At 40.6% G+C, this 19,259-nt stretch overlaps 1 protein-coding gene across 2 annotated transcripts in view; it reads right to left on the bottom strand.

The window, feature by feature from the left end:
* Window positions 1-19,046, bottom strand: part of clip4 (CAP-Gly domain containing linker protein family member 4) — a 55,610-nt gene extending 36,564 nt beyond the window's left edge. Inside the window, exons 1-6 of one of the 2 annotated variants that reach the window (XM_023951820.1) lie at window positions 18,931-19,046; window positions 16,997-17,143; window positions 11,016-11,155; window positions 10,683-10,776; window positions 6,936-7,097; window positions 1,428-1,546 (exon numbers count right to left, since the gene is read on the bottom strand). In XM_023951820.1, the coding sequence (XP_023807588.1) occupies window positions 1,428-1,546; window positions 6,936-7,097; window positions 10,683-10,776; window positions 11,016-11,155; window positions 16,997-17,123 (642 nt within the window). In that variant the 5' untranslated portion in view covers window positions 17,124-17,143; window positions 18,931-19,046. The remainder of the gene's footprint in view (window positions 1-1,427; window positions 1,547-6,935; window positions 7,098-10,682; window positions 10,777-11,015; window positions 11,156-16,996; window positions 17,144-18,930) is intronic. The other variant, XM_023951821.1, reaches the window with a different exon arrangement.
* Between the last annotated feature and the right edge of the window lie 213 nt (window positions 19,047-19,259).

Raw genomic sequence — 19,259 nt, forward strand, 5'->3', positions numbered from 1 at the left:
AAGCACACGCTTTCAACTAGGTCTGTGCATAGTAAATTTTATTGTATGAAATAATAGAATGCTGCACAAACAAATCTTTGCTTCCATAAAAACAAAGAAACTGGGGAAAGGCAGAAAAAGCCAAAAAGATGTGACTTAAAACTGAAATCTGCTCAGGAGTTTTTCTCATCTTTCCAATTCATTTTTTCCATGCTCTGGCTTGCATGAATCCAGCCCTCTATAGAGACATTTCTGTGTTTCTGTTTTCTAAAAGAATTCAAAATAATTTATTGACACAATACAGAAACCTGTACAATCAATGGCATAAGAAAACGTTTGAACAGTGATGTCTGGTAAGCTTGGCAAGAATCCAGATCACCAAGTCAAAATAAAGATTTTTTTGTTGCAAAAAAGATTCAGATTTGATTTCCCAAATAAATAAACTTTTTTTTAATTCGACTAACTGTATTTCCATGATTTTAGTTTACCAATGGAAAAAAAATAAAGCAGAAATGTACCAGTCATTTTAATGAATCTCTTATTTGTCAATACACTACCATTTATCTGACCTAAAACATTAAAACATCAAAAAATATTTGATTTTTTACATTCTTATATAAGAATTTATCCAGAAAACAATTTTTACAGCTAAAGATCCCATTTAAATTATTTACTTTTTTATTTAAAGACCCACTCAGATCATCTTTGGAGCCCTTTTAATCCCTTGTCACATAAATTAATTTCCAGCTATGGAAAAAAAAAAAACTCTCTTTTTGCTTTAATGCAGATGCTAAATTGAGGTCATTTTGGAGTAGCAGTGGTTTGAAGGATATCTGCATCGACAATTATCAAGAGGTTAAAATCAAGAGGTTAAAATCATTCCTAGTGGTTTTTTAATAATAATTAGGCCCTTCTTAGCCCAAACCAAAAAACCTGTGTGGTTTTCTAGGATATAGTTTCTGCAGAGTAGCAGTACTTCATCAGAAATTCACTCCTGAGTTGTGGTTGGGCCTGCTGGCATGAGGCAACTCTGCCCCCCCCCCCCCCCCCCAACCTTACATTAGAAGTGCAACAAAAGTTGCGAGCAATATTGGAGCTAGCCAAAGACATACATGAATCTATTATCTAAAAGTGGATGCATCATAATGGAGTGGAGCAGGAAGCTTGTGGCCCACCCAGTGTACTTTAAACAAATATGCTCCATTTCAAACAGCATTGTTTTTGTCTGCTCCTAATTGGCTACAATTAGAATTAAGAAAAACACTCAAAAATGCAATTTCTAGGTTAACTTTCTTTATACATGTCCTCCATCGCCAAAAAAATACCACATGAAGGTGTTAAAAACATGACTTACTTTGGGATTTCAAAGAGCCACTATGATGAGTCTTTCAAATCCAAAAGTAAGTGTATAAATGTGTGAATACCAAATTAAGGCAAATGAAACTCACTTTAAAAGTATGATTGGCTCCCAGCTCCAGCAGACACTTGACAGTAGATATACACAGGTTGGATGCAGCAATGTGTAAAGCTGTGCCAAAATCAAAGTCACTGCAGGTGGCATCAATATCTGACAGACATAGAAATATACATTTTAGGTCAAGCTACACAGGACTGCTAAATATTACCACACATTTTCTATTTACCTTTAGTAAAAGTCCACTGAAATGAGGTTTGGCAGTAAATAATATACATTAACTTTTATTCTGTTTCCCAAAACATTTTTATAAAATAACCAGTCAAGACATGAGTGCATTTAAGGAGCAAAATGAATGCAGTCAGTGTGAAGGAGGTTGCTCTTTCTGTACCAGAGCTGTCCAGCAGGAAGGATCATGGGTATTTAAACAACACAATAAACCCTGGTACATGTTAATCAAAGACTGATAAAAACGGCAAGTGCCGATTGCTTAGAAGGAGCTCTAGCTTTAAAAGATTGGCATCTCCTCAGCAACAGGTGGAAGCAACCAAAGCTATAACTAAGGGAAGAAACCTAATGAATCTGGAAAACAGCAGTTAGCAACATGTTCACAGCCTGAACAGTATGTGACTTCTCTACAAACCCTGTTGTTCACACTGCAGAGTAAGGAGAGCTGAGAGAATCACAAACACACTTCACTAAAGTGGGGTCTACCCATCCACTGTATGAGAACTGGACCGAGTGACCCCCTCCCCCTTGTGTTCCAAACCAGAAATACCTGCTGGCTCCAGGAAGCCAAAATCCCAGACTTCTAAAGAGAAATAAGCAGCTATTACGCAGTCGTATATGTCAGAATTACTATTTTTCCTCTACTACCATTTTTAACATGTTCTTGATCATCCTCATTTCTTTCATGACATTTATTTCTTTTATTGGAAGTTATTCAAGTTTTAAATTGAGCATCAGATGCCTGAATAAAAGTTGACCAATTTCATGTGATAGGAGTGTGGACTTCCAACATGCTCACTCCTCAGAGTGGTTGCCACAGAAATGTTGACTCACTCCCTACTAATGTTGTCTGGTTCCAAACTGGTGGCATTAAAATTCCCCAAAAAATCTGTCTAAATTCAAATGACTGAGATATAAAACCAAACTGTGTCTCTATAGTAACGCATTTGTCAAGAAAAAAACATTTGAGACATTACCACTAGAATCTTTCTAGCACATAGGGCCTTGATGAAAGATGTTGACAGAGTCAAACTGTACAGACACATCTACAGAAACAGTCATTGACGTTTGAAAAAGTCGTCTTTCCTTGTGTACTTTTTTTATTCAGACAGCTCTGTGAAAAGAGGAACCGTGTCTGACTCTGACTTAGTGCTGTCAGTAAGCTCCCCATCACAGAAAAAAAGAAAGAAAAAAAATACAAAAAACATTCTCTTCTGGTCCTAAAAAGTTAAAGATTCCTGAATATTATAAGTTTTTGTCTGTGGTTGTTGTCAGTCATCTGACTCTGTGATCCCAGCTTCCTGTGTGAAAGTACATAGCAATTTGGCTCTGTAAAGCAAAAAGCAGCATGTTAACAAGCTAATATTTAATTTATTTCATTACTAAATATCTTTCAACCAACATATTTCAACCAAAAAACTGCTTTAGCTCTTCTGTACCACATGGCAGAACCCCTCCAGAAGCCTCAGTGCATTGGTCTGCAGATAGCGACAGGCTACTGTGTATAGTGTTTTCACCAAAACCAATTTTTCACTCAGGCTTAATCATCCACTGTATGCTGAGTGGTTATTTTTTTAAATTGGGAACAGTACTTGAATGGAATGAGTGATATCCAAAGTAGTTTAATCAATCCCAGTAAACCTGCTCTGCTGCTGTTTAAACGGCTCTCCACACCAAACCCTGGTTACCCCTGGTTACGCCTGGCTGCAGTATGCAGGCCATGGGGTGGCTTAACGTGGGCAGGGTTGAACGCGTTGCGCTCCGCCAACTGGATGCGATTCTTCCTCGTCACCGCAATTGCCATATTTATCTTTGCATTGTATAAGTTTCCACTATATAATATTGCCACTTAATAGATTCGGGAGCGTATCCTGAGATGATTAAATTGTACACTTTTTTAATTCAGGAAAAGATTATTTTGATTTTAGGATATGTATTTTCCTACTTTGAGAGAATTTGTTTGGAAATTTATGGCTACAAGAAAGGCAGACTGAACAAAACTGTGATGTTTCGGTTGCGAACGAAACGGCTGTTATCTCAAACAAATATTCCCTTCTTTTTTTTCTGCCTCTGTATTCCCTGCTTCTGCTCAGTGGACGAAAAAACAACCCTCCTCTGCATCAGCACGCTTGTAGACATTGCACATGAATGAGCAAGATGACATTCATGTCACGGGCAAATCCGGATGACATTAGCATGAACTAAACGCGCAATTTTGTGTACAACTAGTGCAATGACCGATCGATAGGCTCTTTAAAGTGAAAAACTAGTCCTTCACCCTTTCTTTTTCTCTTCAAGCCATTCATAATTGGTCAATAAGTTAATACCGTATTTTCACGACCATGGGGTGCACCGGGTTATAGGGCACAGTCTCAGTTACGGGGGATTTTTCCGTCTTTGACACATACAAAAGGCGCACAGGCGTTAAGACGCGAGCACGTTAATGCCCTGTTCACACCCTCAGAGCCTCCAGAGTGGGTTAATAAAAGAACCAGTCTCTGTTCTTTTAGAGGAAACCTTTTTTTTTACTGTTGTCCCTAAATGGGTAACACAAACTAAATGCGCGCTCACAGACTCACTGGCAGTCAGCGCCTGACCACCGTCCTTGTTTTTCACGGTCGAGCGTGGGACACCGTAGCTCTGCTTCCTTCCTACACACGCGCTAGCGAAGAGACGCTTTAAGCACACACACAAACACTCAAAGTGTGTTTAAAAAATGCACCAGAACCAAATCCGAGTTAGTTTTGATTTATTTTTTAACTTTTCAGTCATAAAACAGCATCTAAAAATCCATTAATCCACGTAACTGATAGCTGCAGTTGAAACAGGCAGTTTAACAGCCATTTTGTAAACAATGTTGTGGGGAAATGGGCCTTAGCCCCGCCCATGGCCACTAAGGCCACCTTTACACTGCATGGTTCAAGTGACCCAATTCCGATTTTTTCCTCTCATTTGGCACAGATCGGATATGACCGGTGAACGTGTAAGCAGGACAAAAGCGCATGGATTCCGTTTTTCTCGGATACAGGCCTCTCTCATATGTGGAAATAAATCGGAAAAGAATCGGATACCTGCATTTGCGTGTGCCATGTAAGCAGACAAATCGGATATTCCCCAGTAAATGCGAGTCGTACATCAGTGACATTAACTCAGGACACCACCAACTGAGATCACATGACTCATTAAAGTGCTTTTGTGCGCTGATTTGCTGTCAGTGTGTTCTTTCAGCCTCAGGCTTCAGACCGTAGTTGGAAACCGCTGTTATGTCCGGTCCAGATGCAAACGGTAACTAATGAAGCGGGACACCGTTGCTATGGAACAGGCTAGAAGCCGTTTCTTTCTTTGGGGGGCGTGTATGATGGGGACCGTGTGTGTGTGTGAGCGCGCGCGCGCGTGCTTGCATGTGTAACTTAAGGAGAGGAGAGCGGGTGTGAGCGCGGAGCGGGGGAGTGTCGGAGAACCGTAAATTAAAAAGAAGGTGTCTCCCCCAAAAGTTTTGGAGTCTTTCTTAACCCACTCTGGAGGCTGAGGGTTCAGAACGGGAAAGTGAACCCTGAGGAAATCTCCCGTGTGTTTCTGACTAAGGTTGGAAAAGAGAAGTCATCGCGCAGGAAAGGTTCAACACTTGGATCAAACTGTTAGTACAGCACGTCGGCAAACACTTCATTCAAAACTCAGAGAGATCCGAGCCGCCCTCCTTCTTTTCCTCCCCCGTGCATCCCCTCAGCAGCGCCCAAGGCAACGCCTCCTTCCCTCGCAGCCTTGCCTCCATGACAACCGCAATCACAAAAGTCCGAAAGAGGTCCGCGGAAGGCGGAAATACTGCTACGTAGTCCTCAGAAAGTCTTTGTTTGATAGTTTCAGCATTGTATAGTGTAAATGCAAAAATCAGATACGGGTCACTTTTAAAAGATGATGTAAGCGGGTCGTCAAAAAAATCGGATATAGTCAGAAAATCGGATGTGAGCATCAAGACCTGCAGTGGAAATGCGGCCTAAGACTCAAGTGTTGATTCCCACACCATGAGTTAGGTAGCAGTGAAGAGAAGTGACGCTCATGTTGTTACGGTTTTTATGTGTGGCCAAACCAACAGATATTACTACGTAAACATGTGAGCACATTACACCATTGCTCACATCTCACATACTGAATTTGATAGTTGATGTGACACATGCAGGACACAGACAGACAGCTTTCTATTGCAGCCAGTTAAGTGGCAGCTTCACCTTCACGTCACCTTATTTGGGCCTCACAACTACACATTAAGTGCACCGCCTCACAACTACACATTAAGTGCACCGCCTCATAGGGCGCTCCCTACAGTTTGGAGATAATCTAAGACTTTTAAGTGCGCCTTATAGTCGTGAAAATATGGTACTTTATAACCAATTTTTAAATATATGTCCTTCCAAAATGTTTTGAGATAGCGACAACATTTCAACTTTTAATTTGAGCTGCGCCATTGGACTCTAGAAGTTACAATTTTAAATCAAAGTTATTTAAAATAAAGTTTTTCTATATTTGCTGTCGCTTTTGATCTGTAGCTTTTTCAGATTTTTTTGGGACTTTCACAGGGTGCATGTATCGTAATATTCATCTATGCAGTTATCAATTTTTATGCAGTTCCAACACTGAACTTTGTTTGATCTATAAGGTGCTTCAAACAGAGAACTGAGAAATCTAGCCATCACAAGCAACATTTAGTTTTCCTTAAATGCTTAGTCAGTACTTGTATGCTTTTAAATATGTTTTTAAAACAGTTATTCAAATAAAAATGCATTTGTTTCCATATGTTCAGGCACATTCTAGTATTCTTAAGAGTTTTATAAGGAACTTGGGAATTCCTAAAGTTTATTAAGTGAATTTGCTCTGACTTGTATTGTAAGCTATAGACTAGCTTTTTAAGCTAATTTTGCTAATGTCAGGAGCAAGCTAGCTCTTTATGCTAATTTTTGCATTCTTTTAGGTTTTTTTAGTATAGGTGGGCTATTTTTTATCGTATTAAACTAGCTTATTTAGATAATGTTGATATTTTAATTGATTACATTAATTACAGTTTGCACTTATGCTTCATAGTATTTTTATTTCTAGATTTTTTTTATATCTGAAGCTTTTTCACCAAATGGTTTAGCAATTTAGCATTAGCAGGAACATTTAAGCAATAACACAATTAAACAAATTTCCACAAGACAAACATTTGTGCAAGGTACTGTTGGAAATTAGTGTAAAAATGGCAATGCTTCTTCAATGAATCCCAGCTATTATTGGCTGGTTCAACCCTCCATTATCCATATCCTGTGGCACCTGTTCTCACCTCCAGGTCGGGATGCCTGCAGAATCACTCGGATCAGCTCAGGCACATCAAAATATGCTGCATAATGCAGGGCCCTCATGTTTGTCCAACGTGAGCGAAGGTTGGCATCAGCACCTAAGGCAAGAAGCTGGCGGGCAAAGCTGGCTGCTATTTCTGCATCACCTGAGGAAAAAACAGACAATAAATATGTTGGTAAAGGAAATTCTACCTAGGTTGACAGCTCAAAATCTAAGTAAAGAGCAGTGGGTATCCAGCAGATTTTAACAATCATGTACCAGTGTAGATAAAAACAAAAGATCTGCAGAAATCAATCTGTGAAGACTAGGGCTGAATCCAAATTCCTCCCTGTGAAGGAAATTGTTTTATTATTATCATTGTTTAAATGTATTTGTTTAAATGTTAACTCAGATTGACCTTTTTAGAAAATAGTTGTGTGTTTGTTCATCTGTTTCTCATCCCAGCTAGGATGAGGGGTTTTATGACACTGTCCTGAGCTGATAAGGAATACTGTTTGAACTTAGAATCCTCCCAAATGGGTCATTATACGACACCCCCAATGCAGTGTTTTTCAACCAATGTGCCGTGGCACACTAGTGTGCCGTGGGAGATGGTCAAGTGTGCAGTGGGAAATTGCCCTCATTAACTGATCTAAAAACATTTCCCATCTCCAGGATTTCAGCTCTGTGTTCATCCAAACAGGCCCTGATAAAACACTGAGGAGTTAGGAATATAAACAATCGTAAAATACTTATTCTTTGCGTTTATTTTATTTTATTAAAGACATTTTGATAAGAATGACTGTACCGCGATTCAGCTGCAGCTTAAGCTGTATTTTGCAAAAGTCCCGTCCCTTTAACTGTCTCCACCAATCATTCTTGTGGCCTTAATCACACGTCATCAGTGGTTAAAGTCTTCACTTCCTTGTTCTGATCTAATCATAAAGTCTCTCATTTCTAACAAAAATACCAGCTAAAGCTCGTCTTTAGCGGTGTAGCTTTCCACAGAATCCGGCATCAGACCGTGGAACAAGTGAACAAAACAATGAAACTCCGAAAAGCGATCTTCGGCCGTTTTATGCACTACATCTCCCATGATGCATTGGGTTGTGAGAGTGACAGCGCACAAGGAGATCTGTTGTTAAACATCTTGAAACCAACGAACACACATCAAACTGTTTTTAAATCTTCTAAGTTAACTTTTATTGCATCTTTTAGAAAAAAACAGCTGCAGCTTTCTTCCAGCTTTTTCTGACACAATTATCTCAAAAATGCATGTGAGATTGTGGAGGGGCTGTAGATCAATACAGACTAAGAGTTTCTCCTTTTTTTATTTTTATTTTTGGATGCTGGTGGGCCGCGGGATTTCTTTTTAGGTTAAAGTGTACCGTGGCTCAGAAAAGGTTGAAAAACACTGCTCTAATGAACTTTTCTCTTTGTCTGGAAATTGTCACCTCCTACTTGTGTTCTTAATAAAAGGAGCACAGGAAGAAGGAGTCCTTTGAGAAGAGAAGCATGGTGGACGTTTTCTGTCACACTTGCTTTGATGGATGGATGGATGGATGAATGGATGGATGGATGGATGGATAGATGGATAGATGGATAGATGGATAGACAACTTTATTTTTCCATTTGGGAGGTTCCCGCATGGAAATTGACATCTCCATCGCATACAGCACTGGTTGACATACATATAGGAAAAAGCAGCACAGTAACTAGAAAAATTAGAAAAATTATAACAGTTTTTCTCCCTCCTGCATAAGAAACTTGATTCTTGTTGTGTCTGTTGTTTCTAATTGTGTTTTTCTTTAATGTCTGGATGCATTTATCTGACACCCCTCTGGTTCCTCCCTATTGCTCCAATTGTAGGGACATTTGGAGCTGTAGTGGTTTCTGAACTTGTTCTTTTAAGGGGAAGCTGAAGGGATTTGGGCTGAATATTTCTCTGTGTCGCTCTGTGCCACAGAAGAAAAATTCATTTTTCACGTAGGTTTGCTCTGAAGCCCAAAAAATGTACATTTAAATGTAAGTACTGTAAATTCCGGACTACAAAGCGCACCCGATTACTAGCCGCACCCACCCATTTTCACGTGTTTAATTAATTTTATGCATACACAAGCCGCGTCAGAGTACAAGCCGCGCATGTGTTAGGCGATATTGTCATCCTGACAGATCACGGCCAGTATCCCAGAGTGAGTGCAATTCATTAGCACATTGTGGGTGGTTCCAGCTTTGCCTCTGGGTCACGTATTTGGGTGTATCGACATCTGTCAAACAGCATGGACCTCTATTCTGTTCACAAGTTCCTCAGTTATGGTGTTTTTATTTCATTTTTTTTTACTTATTGACAATCTAGGTATCATACATAAAATTACAAACAGTAACCATATAATCAATATTACATCCCTCAGTTATGATGAGGAAATTTACATCCGCGATTCCACATTTCCCATGAGTCTTAGGGGCTAAAGGCGGGGCCAATGCCCGGCTCGCCATTCTGTTGTACGTGTTTAAGAATGAGCAAGTATCAGCAGTGCATGGAGGGGTGAACGGGTACAGCTCTCCTTCCGCTTGTGTCGCGGCAGCGTTATGGGAGTAACAGGGCTGGTTAAAAAACACACCGGTAAAATACAGCAGCGGCGACTGAAAAGCGCGCGCCTCAGCGTGATACGCGCGCCTCAGTGCGGCGCGTGCGTCAGAATTCAGAAGCCTCTGCACTCCGCGGACGCCTCTGCGCTCCGCTCCCGCCCCGCGCGCTCCTTGTCTCCCCTTCCTATCTACTCCGACACCTCTGGCCAGGGCGGCTTCAAGGAGGAGCACTTCGTCCCCGTTGCGCCGGTGAACGGAGCAAATCGTTTCTGTGCAAAGCAATCTGACTTAATACTGTACGTTTTGTGTATGAGGGGCGGATGCGTTGTTACGTGTGGGAGCCTTCAGACTGCCATCGGCCCCGCAGCTCAATCAGCAGGAGAAGATGTCTCCAGCTCACACGGAGGCTGTGAGTTTTTCAAAGCAAAATTCCGCTTTTACGGTTTCCTTAGAAACCGTAAATGGAGTGTAAATTCACTCCATGCGCTGTTCTCTCCGTCACGCAGCAAACCGGCTTTTCCAAACCCGTTGGTGACGGTGGACTTTTTTACGCTGCTTTTAACGATTGCTTTTAACTTGAAAGCTTCATCATATTGTAACGGCGATCTGGTGCACGTTGGGTCTAATGGCACCAAAGGATTCTGGGATGCGGCCGGGCATGCGTGTTTCATTTTGTTGAACCATGACTGAAGTGTCTAAGACCTGAAGTCAAGTCCATGCTGTTTGGCTGCTTAGAGGTGTGTTGAATATAAATGCCTTGTGCTTGGTGTTAGATAAAGAATTCAAACTATTTACTGAGTTCGAAAGTACGTACATGGCGGCCGCTAATTAAATCCATAAATTAGCCGCGTCACTGAATAAGCCGCAGGGCTGTAAGCGCAGGAAAAAAGTAGCGGCTTGTAGTCCGGAAATTACGGTAATGACTTTTTGTTTTAGCATGACTTTTTAAAGTCATAAAACTGATGTTATGTATTTTCAGAGCACTGGCAGCTCCGCACTAATGTAGATGACCAGCAACTATTGATGATGTCATCAAGAGTTAGTAACATTCGAATGGACACTATTATTCTATATCTCTCCGCTTGGAGGGCTAAATGTAGGGGTAGGGAGAAGCAGAAGGGACAGGGGAAGAATTCGGATTCGGTCAACAGTCAGCACTAACCAATGCCTGGAGCCCCAGCCTTGCAACAGTAGTGCAGAAGACTCATATCTGTCAGGCCATCTCGATCATTTACTCCACAGCCCCTCTTCAAGATCTGTGCAAAGACCAGACATGTAGCAAGTCAAAAGGAGATCTCGAATGTCACAAAAATTTAATCCACAAATATTTAATGAATGACAAGTGGCTGGGCTTGAATTAAGATCTGAATAAAGACCATGTGGAAAATAAACATGCAATGGGAGACTATTAGAAACGGAATTAACAATTAAAATACTTAGTAAATCACATTGGGGGGGGGGGGGGGGCAAAGAGTTTAAAATATTATATAATCACCTCACTGCCAATAAGGTGGATGTTTTTCTGAACCTGGGGAACCCACTGCCTGAGGACAGCAAACAGCTCTGGTATGGTGGTGTTTGAATCCTGGAGAATCTCTTTGCATTGTGGCTCGCTGGGATTGAAGAAGGAGAACTCTGGCAGTGATGGGAGACACAGAAATGACAGATATGTAAACATATAAACTCTAATCAAACCTTTCATTTTGCTTAGATTTCATGTAAGGATCAGTTACCCTCAATGACAGTAAAATAAGAATGGGACTGAACAACCCTTCCCTACTCCCGTTCCAATTAGGAAGTACCCAATGGTCCTAAAAAGCCAAAACCCCATAGACTTCTATGGAGAAATGAACAGCTATTACCGTAAATTCCGGACTACAAAGCGCACCCACCCATTTTCACGTGTTTAACTGCTTTTAATCATACACAAGCCGCGTTGGAGTAAAAGCCGCACGCATTAGGCAACATAGTAAACCTGACCAATCACGTCCTGACTCCCAAACTGAGTGAGGTTTAAAACCACACTGTGGGAGGAGTCAGCCTTGCCTTGGGCTCATGCACTTTGAATATACCCACACCTGCTAAAAAGCATGGAACTCTATTCTGTTCACAAGTTCCTCAGTTATGGTTTTTTTATTTATTTATTTATTTTTAGTTTTTTTTACTTATTGACAATCTAGGTATCATACATAAAATTACAAACAGTAACCATATAATCAACATTACATCCCTCAGTTATGATGAGGAAATTTACATCCGCGATCCCCCATTTCCCATGAGTCTTAGGGGCTAAAGGCGGGGCCTCGCCACATTGTTGTACGTGTTTAAGAATGAGCAAGTATCAGCAGTGCATGGAGGGGTGAACGGGAAAAGCTCTCCTTCTGCTTGTGTCGCGGCAGCGTTATGGGAGTAACAGGGCTGGTTAAAAAAAACACACCAGTAAAATAAAGCAGCGGCGACTGAAAAGCGCGCCTCAGCGCGGCACGTGCGTCAGAAGTTTCCTTCCACAACAAACACTGTTGCGCCGCGGTCGCCTCTGCGCTCCTGGCTCACCCCGCGCGCTCCCCTTCCCATCTCCGACACCTCTGGCCAGGGCGGCTCCAGGGAGGAGCAAATCGTGTCTGTGCAGAGCAATCGGACTTAATGCTGTACGATTTGCAGATGAGGGGCGGATGCGTTGTAACGTGGGGGAGCCATCAGACTGCCATCGACCCCGCAGCTCTATGTGATGAGCAGCAGGAGAACATGTCTCCAGCTCACACAGAGGCTGTGAGCTTTTCAATGCAAAATTCTGCTCAGTCCTTAAAAACCGTAAAAATGATCACGTCGATTTGTGTTTCCAGTCGTGTCCCGACAAAATAAAGGCTGATGTTATTCCCACATATTTACGTGCAGCCAGCCGAGTCACTATGACTCAGAGGTAAATTCACTCCTGAGCATGCGCTGTTCTCTCCGTCACGCAGCTGACCAGCTTTTGCAAACCCGTTGGTGATGGTGGATTTTTTCACGCTGCTTTTAACGGAGGAGATTGAGGAGGAGGAGATTGATTGACAATGTATACATCCAGACAAGATTCAGGCCCTGTAAAAAAAACAACAACAAAAAAACAAGGTGAACCGTGATATAGCAAGAGAACACTGTAGTGGGGAAATGCCTGCAGAGTTTTGTTTACCTGAAGTGTCTTAACTCGAGTTGAAGTTTATGATGTAGGTCAAAACTCATCACAGCCTTGATAGCACCACAGCAAATCGTGCGTCAAATTCAAGTTGGACTTTCGACGTGCGTCACATTTGCACGCTTATCAAAAAATGTGTTCATAAACTTGACACCCTAGTGGGATAGATACTGCCAGATGTTTTTAACCTGATTGCTACATGGAGCGGTGTCTTCTATTTACAATGCATGGAAGACACAAAAGATGTTTAAAGATCGGATTTATTTATTCTAAAAAGTTCCACAAAAGCATTGGTAATCATGTCTGGGTTCGTGAGATCATTCAGGGACTTTTCCAGTGCGCAAACTTCATTCCTGCTGCGGGAGTTGCATCTGATTGACAGCCGGCTTCTGCAGCGTTTCCCTGTCTCGATGACCCATTTAAAGACAAGCTTTCCCGCAGTAGCCCAAGACGGTGAAAATAAAAATAGATTATCTTTTAATTACTGTCTTGATGCAAATAAATAAAATATCCTAAAGTTCAGGAGGCCCGAGCAGGCTGCCTCCTGAATGCCGCAGCGGCTGTCTGTCTGCCTACCAGGCAGCATCCCAGGTACCAGTGTTGTGAGCACGATGGCTGCAGCCCCATGGACCCTGCATTGACTTAACATTATTACTCAACACCCCTGACACGCAAATACCGTTTGTTGTAAACACAGCTTTACACTTTCTTGATAATTTTCCTCTTCCTTAAGAATAAAGTGACATAACTGCCGGTATAACTAAAATATCTTTAATTTCCCAGTTTATTCCTGAACTTTGAAGACGTTCATTCACCCACCGTCTTTGAACAGAGAATCTTCTGGAAAATAATAATGTGTGCTGCTTCTTACAAACCCCTGGGCTACGTCAACAATTCGGGCTAATCTTGAAGATTCTGCTGATGCCTTCCCATCACGCAGTGGCAGTTGTATATGTGACCGTAGCACAAGACAACAGTCACATATTCCAAAATGCCATAGCGCAGCCACTTAAGTGAAAGTTTTTTAGCAAATTGGTCTGATGTTCCCGCAGAAACGTTTGTAATCGACAGGAGGCAGTTGCATTTTTACATGCTGTGCGGTGGCCACGGAGGTTTTACAGAAAAGCTTCAATTTTATGGAGACTGGACGATTTTTCATTACAAAAAGAAAAAAGGAATTGTTCTGGCATCAGCGCGATTTGAGCGGCGGGGCGTGCCATGGCGGGCCAGTTAAAGATCTGAACTCTGGCAATCAGGGCAATCAACCAATCAGGGACTCAACTTTGGGCACGTGACCCTTTTAGTGACAGTGGGTAGAATACACATCCAATATGGTGGATCTATCCGAATGTTCTCACAGTCCATCCATTCTCATAACCCACTGTTTGCCTTTTGGGGGTCTCTGGAGCCCGCCCCGGCTACTGTCGGGCGAAGGCGAGTACACCCTAGACAGTCTGTTACAGGGCCCATTGGGCTGGAGTGATCGCGATCACTATGCCGGCTCCCGGGAGGCAAGCCTCTTGGTCAGAGAGAGAGGGGCCTTAAAAAGTCTGGGCAGCAGTTTGGCTCAGGCGGTAGAGCAGGTCGTCCAACAACCGAAGGTTTGGCGGATTGACTCCCGCTCTCCCCAGCCAGCTGTCGCCCTCTGAGCGCGGCTAGTCTGCAGCTCACCCCCCCCCCCCCCCCCCCCAGGGGATGGGTCAAAATGCGGAGAAGAATGTTCCCATTGTGGGATAAATAAAGTAGCAATTATTATTATTATTATTATTATTATTATTATTATTAGCCTTGAATTTGAACATTTGGAAATAAGACCTTAAAAAGCATCCAAAAAGGTCTTACATTTATATATCTTGGTCTTAAAAACAGTGTCGTTTAAAACTGTTTCCGTATGACTTTTCTGGTCCAAAGTGTTATTTTTAACCACGATTATGCAAGTAAAGTGTTTTTAAATCATCATCACGTCCATCTCTCCTCTCACATCAATTCTCTCGCTTCCCTAAAAAAACACACTGAGCATGGGTCTGTTAAAGGCCAGGATACATTTGATTTGTTGTGCCGGGACACGCAATTCATTCACAATCAAGTAGGCATTTTCCTGAGCAAATGAAAGGTTAGTTAGTTTAAAACGGGACAAGAAAAACAATAAATGATTCCCACAGTTTTCTGAACACTTTTGTGATTGATATTTCAATAGAAAACCTAATCTTAGTGTAGAAGTAAAACATGCAGCAAAGAAATGAATTTATGTTTGAAAAAGTTATTAAAAAAAGAACATTGCAGAGGAAGATTGTTCAAGAAGAAGATTGCAAGTGAGGATGAAGATTTACAAGCTAAAATTAGTTGAGGAAAAGAGGAAAACGAGGAAAGGATGTGCATTTCCTGCTTTTATCGAGTTCTTTAGTACAATAGTCAGATTTAATAATGTTTCCACAAAGCCCCGTCTACAATTTTATTTACAGTGAAGATCTATTCTCAATTGCATTTATCTGCATTAGGGGTATAAAGATTCATTTTAATATACTAGTAATTCATATCATAATTTGTGGTCGCTGATATGATTAATAGTCAATATTGGTTCATTTTGAATGATCCAATTCGATCAGATTCACTGATCTAAAATGGATCCAGCACATCTTTAGCCGAAACTTCAACCAGTGTGACTCTGTCAGAGATAAATACCTGGGGACTGAACAGTGCAGGTGAACTTTCCCAGATTTCTTGTATTTCTTGCAAGATAATCAAGTGTAATTTAAACATGTGCACAAAAAAACAAGCAAACAAGAATCAGTGGTGGATAAATTACTTTTAAAGAGTAATTGATTACTTTAATTTATTAACTCGATAAAATAGTAATTAAATTACTTTACTTTTTTCCCAATTTAAAAAGTAAGTCACTACTCATTTTTTTCCACTCACATACACATTCTCAAGAGATTAAAGCTAGCACAAACTAGATACACTCAAAATAAACACTAAGGGCAATTAGGTTATAATCATATATGATATATATATATATATATATATATATATATATATATATATATATATATATATATATATATATATATATATATATATATATATAAATAATTGAATGTCATAGCCAATGTCGTGTATAGACAGGTTGCTCATTGACACTAGGGCAGTGGGAAGCAGTTCATCTTCAAGACAATAATTGCACTTAACTGTAATATTTTTGCCTTTGTTATGGTTTTAGTTTCTTTGCTTTTGTGTTTTGCTTCTTTTTTTGTTCCGTCATGTCTTGAGTTCATTTCCTGTTTTATTTTGGAAGGTTCGCCATCCCATCTGCCATCATTGTTTCCCCCTGTGTCTCGTCTGTTCTGTATGTATTTAAGTCCTGTCTTTCCCTTCCTCCTGTGCTGGTCCATAGTTTTGCTGTCCCCTGATTCTTGTAGTTTGCCTGCCTGCTGCAGTGGTATTATTGTTAGCTTTGCCTGGAACGTCCTGCCTCCTCCTCCCTGCACCTGGGTACTCCCTCATCCCCCGCCGTAATATTGTTTTTAATAAATTGGAAATAATTTGAATATCTCCAGTTGCCAAATGACCTTCCTTATTCGTCTATGTCCATATTTACACTCTCTTCACCTTACTTTGACCAATCTCCAAATCTGCATTAGCAAACATTCATCAGTGTATCCGTTGAGTTTCATTTAACCAAGAGATAATGTCAGAGCCAAATGTTTACACACAGTTTTAGGATTAGTCACTGGTTTTACTGTAGCAAAATGTGAGTAAGGTAGTAATGACGGTTTCTGTTGTCTAGTAATTGTAATTGGATGAACTTTCAATGGCCATGGGTTTTGTATCCCAGAAATGGACTTAAAAACTTGCATAGCAAAACGTGAATGGAAGAGTTTTGAAAGCAGATGCTTGAAACACCTATTTACACACGTTTACGTAGACGTTTCCTTGGTAGTGGTTGCTTGAATGCATGTTTTAGAGCCCAGTGCAAATGTCGCTTCAGTTGCAGTGCGTACTGTCAAAGACCTTCCAGGGGCCCGCACAATCCAAAAGCGCTCACCTGTGCGGGTCAACCTCTATGCAGGTGGACGTGACTAAGGCTTTAGGATTTGAGTTTCCCTATTCTATGTCTCCAGAATAAATATTAATCCAACATTTTTATATATTTTCTGACTTGAATTTCATAAAGTTCCATTTCAGAGCACAGAACCAAAGTGAATCCAATCCTCTGACATTGTTTTCCTTTGTGAGCAGAGTCTATTAAAAGAGCGCCACTGTCTGTAATGACTGAGCAAATGAGTGTGTAGTTTCCTCACCACAGTCACTGGGCATCGGGGCAGAGGCCACCTGGTGGATGACTGTCTGCTGGTGGGAAGAAAGTCTTGAGAAGCAGCCCAGGACAGCCTCCCCCTGAGGCGGCTCTGAAACTTCCTCCTTTGTCATCTCCCCCTCAGGGCCAGAGCCTGGGAATATTAAGAGATCTATTCTGAGAGCACAAGTGGGTCTAAATCCATCAGAGATTGAACTTCTCAGTAGATGTCACTGAGCAAACAGAAGAAAACATTTTACAAATCTGGTTTTCTCAAAACTCCCAGTGAATTAAACTAGGGGAGACTAACTTCACTGTGCTCCTTCCTAATGCACCAACACTCACTGTCACAGTCTCCTTTATCATCTTTGGTGTTTTGAATCACCATGAGAGCATTCCAGTCCCACCGAGTGATCAGAAACATGGGACGGAGCTGACGGACGGTAAAAACACCAGCCAGCACTCCAAGGGAGTCACATATGTTTTCTTAGTCCTGCACATCTACAGTGTTATTGGCCGTAGCTGTTGACAGACTTCCCATGATGCTCAGGGCACATGCCATTCTAATCCCCACTTTGTATTTTCTAATGTGTGTGTATTGTTTTTGTCGGGTTGTCCTAAGCTTGTGATTTCAGGATGACAGCCCTGGATCCTCACACAACCTCTTCTTAACTTCATCAGTAAAACTGTATCATCCTGTTCAAATGTTCTCATTTTGTAGGATTAGACTGATTTTTTTACTTTCATTTCGTAAATAAAATATAGTTTGGAATTTTAATCATGTCAAGGTGAGGTCAAACAAAATGTTTTTTGTTTTGATTTAGAAGAATTTCAATGATTTTGTTGTACTTGAGCTTCACCTTTAACAAGATCTAAGGAAATTCACTCAAATAAATAAAGTTTTTATTCCATTTTAAAATTTTAAAAGAAGAAGATCTTTTATTTTGTTACACATTTATGTGGCTACAGTTTGCTTCTAAGTCATTCCAATTGTCTCCAAAAAGTTTGAATTTGAATTATTTTTAATATTACACTGAGTGTTGTTTTAATTTAAAATGTCAAATCAAATTTCCCCTTGCTCTGTGTCGGTCCTTTGTATACAAGAATAGAAAATAAAAGTGTGAAACTTCATTTGAAGAAAAAATACAAAAGTCCTGTTAATAAAACATTCTGTAGGTAAAACCCATTAGCATGTATCACCAGTTCAGACATGCCTTAATAAGTTCAACACAGAAAAAAAACGATTTTCCGCAGAAAAAAAGCCTCTCATTCCATTAAGGAGTTCCAGCATTCATTTATTTCTAACTGACTGCCTTATTTGGGATCCTTTCTAGGAATCTTTTACGGTCAATGTGTAAGTTATTTAGAAAAGCTTCATGTTTGAAATGCTTATTAAAGCTTCATAATTCCAAGGCAGGGAGGGGTGAGTACACATACGTTAAGATTGTGTACACATACGTTAAGATCCCCCCCCCCCATAATATTAATAATAATAATAATAATAATACCTTAAAATGGCTCAACATTTACACCAACTTTCACCATAAGACAGATAATGTTTCTGGTTTCTTAATTGTAGCAGAAAAGTTCCCTTGCAGAGTTTAAAACTAACATGAAGGAGTTGTCACTAGCACGTTAGCTGGGGGTGTCAACAATACTTAGCATCTCTACAGTTGACCTAGGATTAGCCACATCCTAAAACACATTCTAACAGACGCCACGAATAATGCCTCGTCTAAATCTTAAACTATAAGCCCACAAATTTAAGTTTAATGCGGAAAAATGTTCCAAAAGTGCATCGAGTTAGCTTCAAATTTTAGTATTCTCTGCTCTGGTACAAACACTGTGTTAAACTTAAACATGCTGGCTTCGTTAAATGTTCAAAATGAGAAGAAACTATCTAATATCTCTGCATTATCGAAAGAAAAATAACTACGTTACCTGTCCTTCAGAACTTCATTCACCTTGTTCATGGAGGAAATGTCTAGAAAAAAACAGCGGATTTAGAACCTGTCATCTCCAGGGATGCAGTACAAAACAGACAACTTCCTGTTCAGACGCCCAGCTTCCAAAATAAGAGTTGCTGCCGTGTACTTCCGGTTTTAACCGCTGGAATAAAAACGTTTTTCAGTATGGGTGGGTTTCACATTTGAGCCTTTGTTGTACTTTCCTCCAATTAAAATAGAAAAGAGTCCTTGAAATGACTCTTTTAGCATCAAAGATTGCAAACTCCTGCTCTAGTCAAACCATATTGGTGTTGTTTTATTGTT

The sequence above is a fragment of the Oryzias latipes genome, chromosome 22 (genome assembly GCF_002234675.1).
Source record: "Oryzias latipes chromosome 22, ASM223467v1".
NCBI lineage: Eukaryota > Metazoa > Chordata > Actinopteri > Beloniformes > Adrianichthyidae > Oryzias > Oryzias latipes.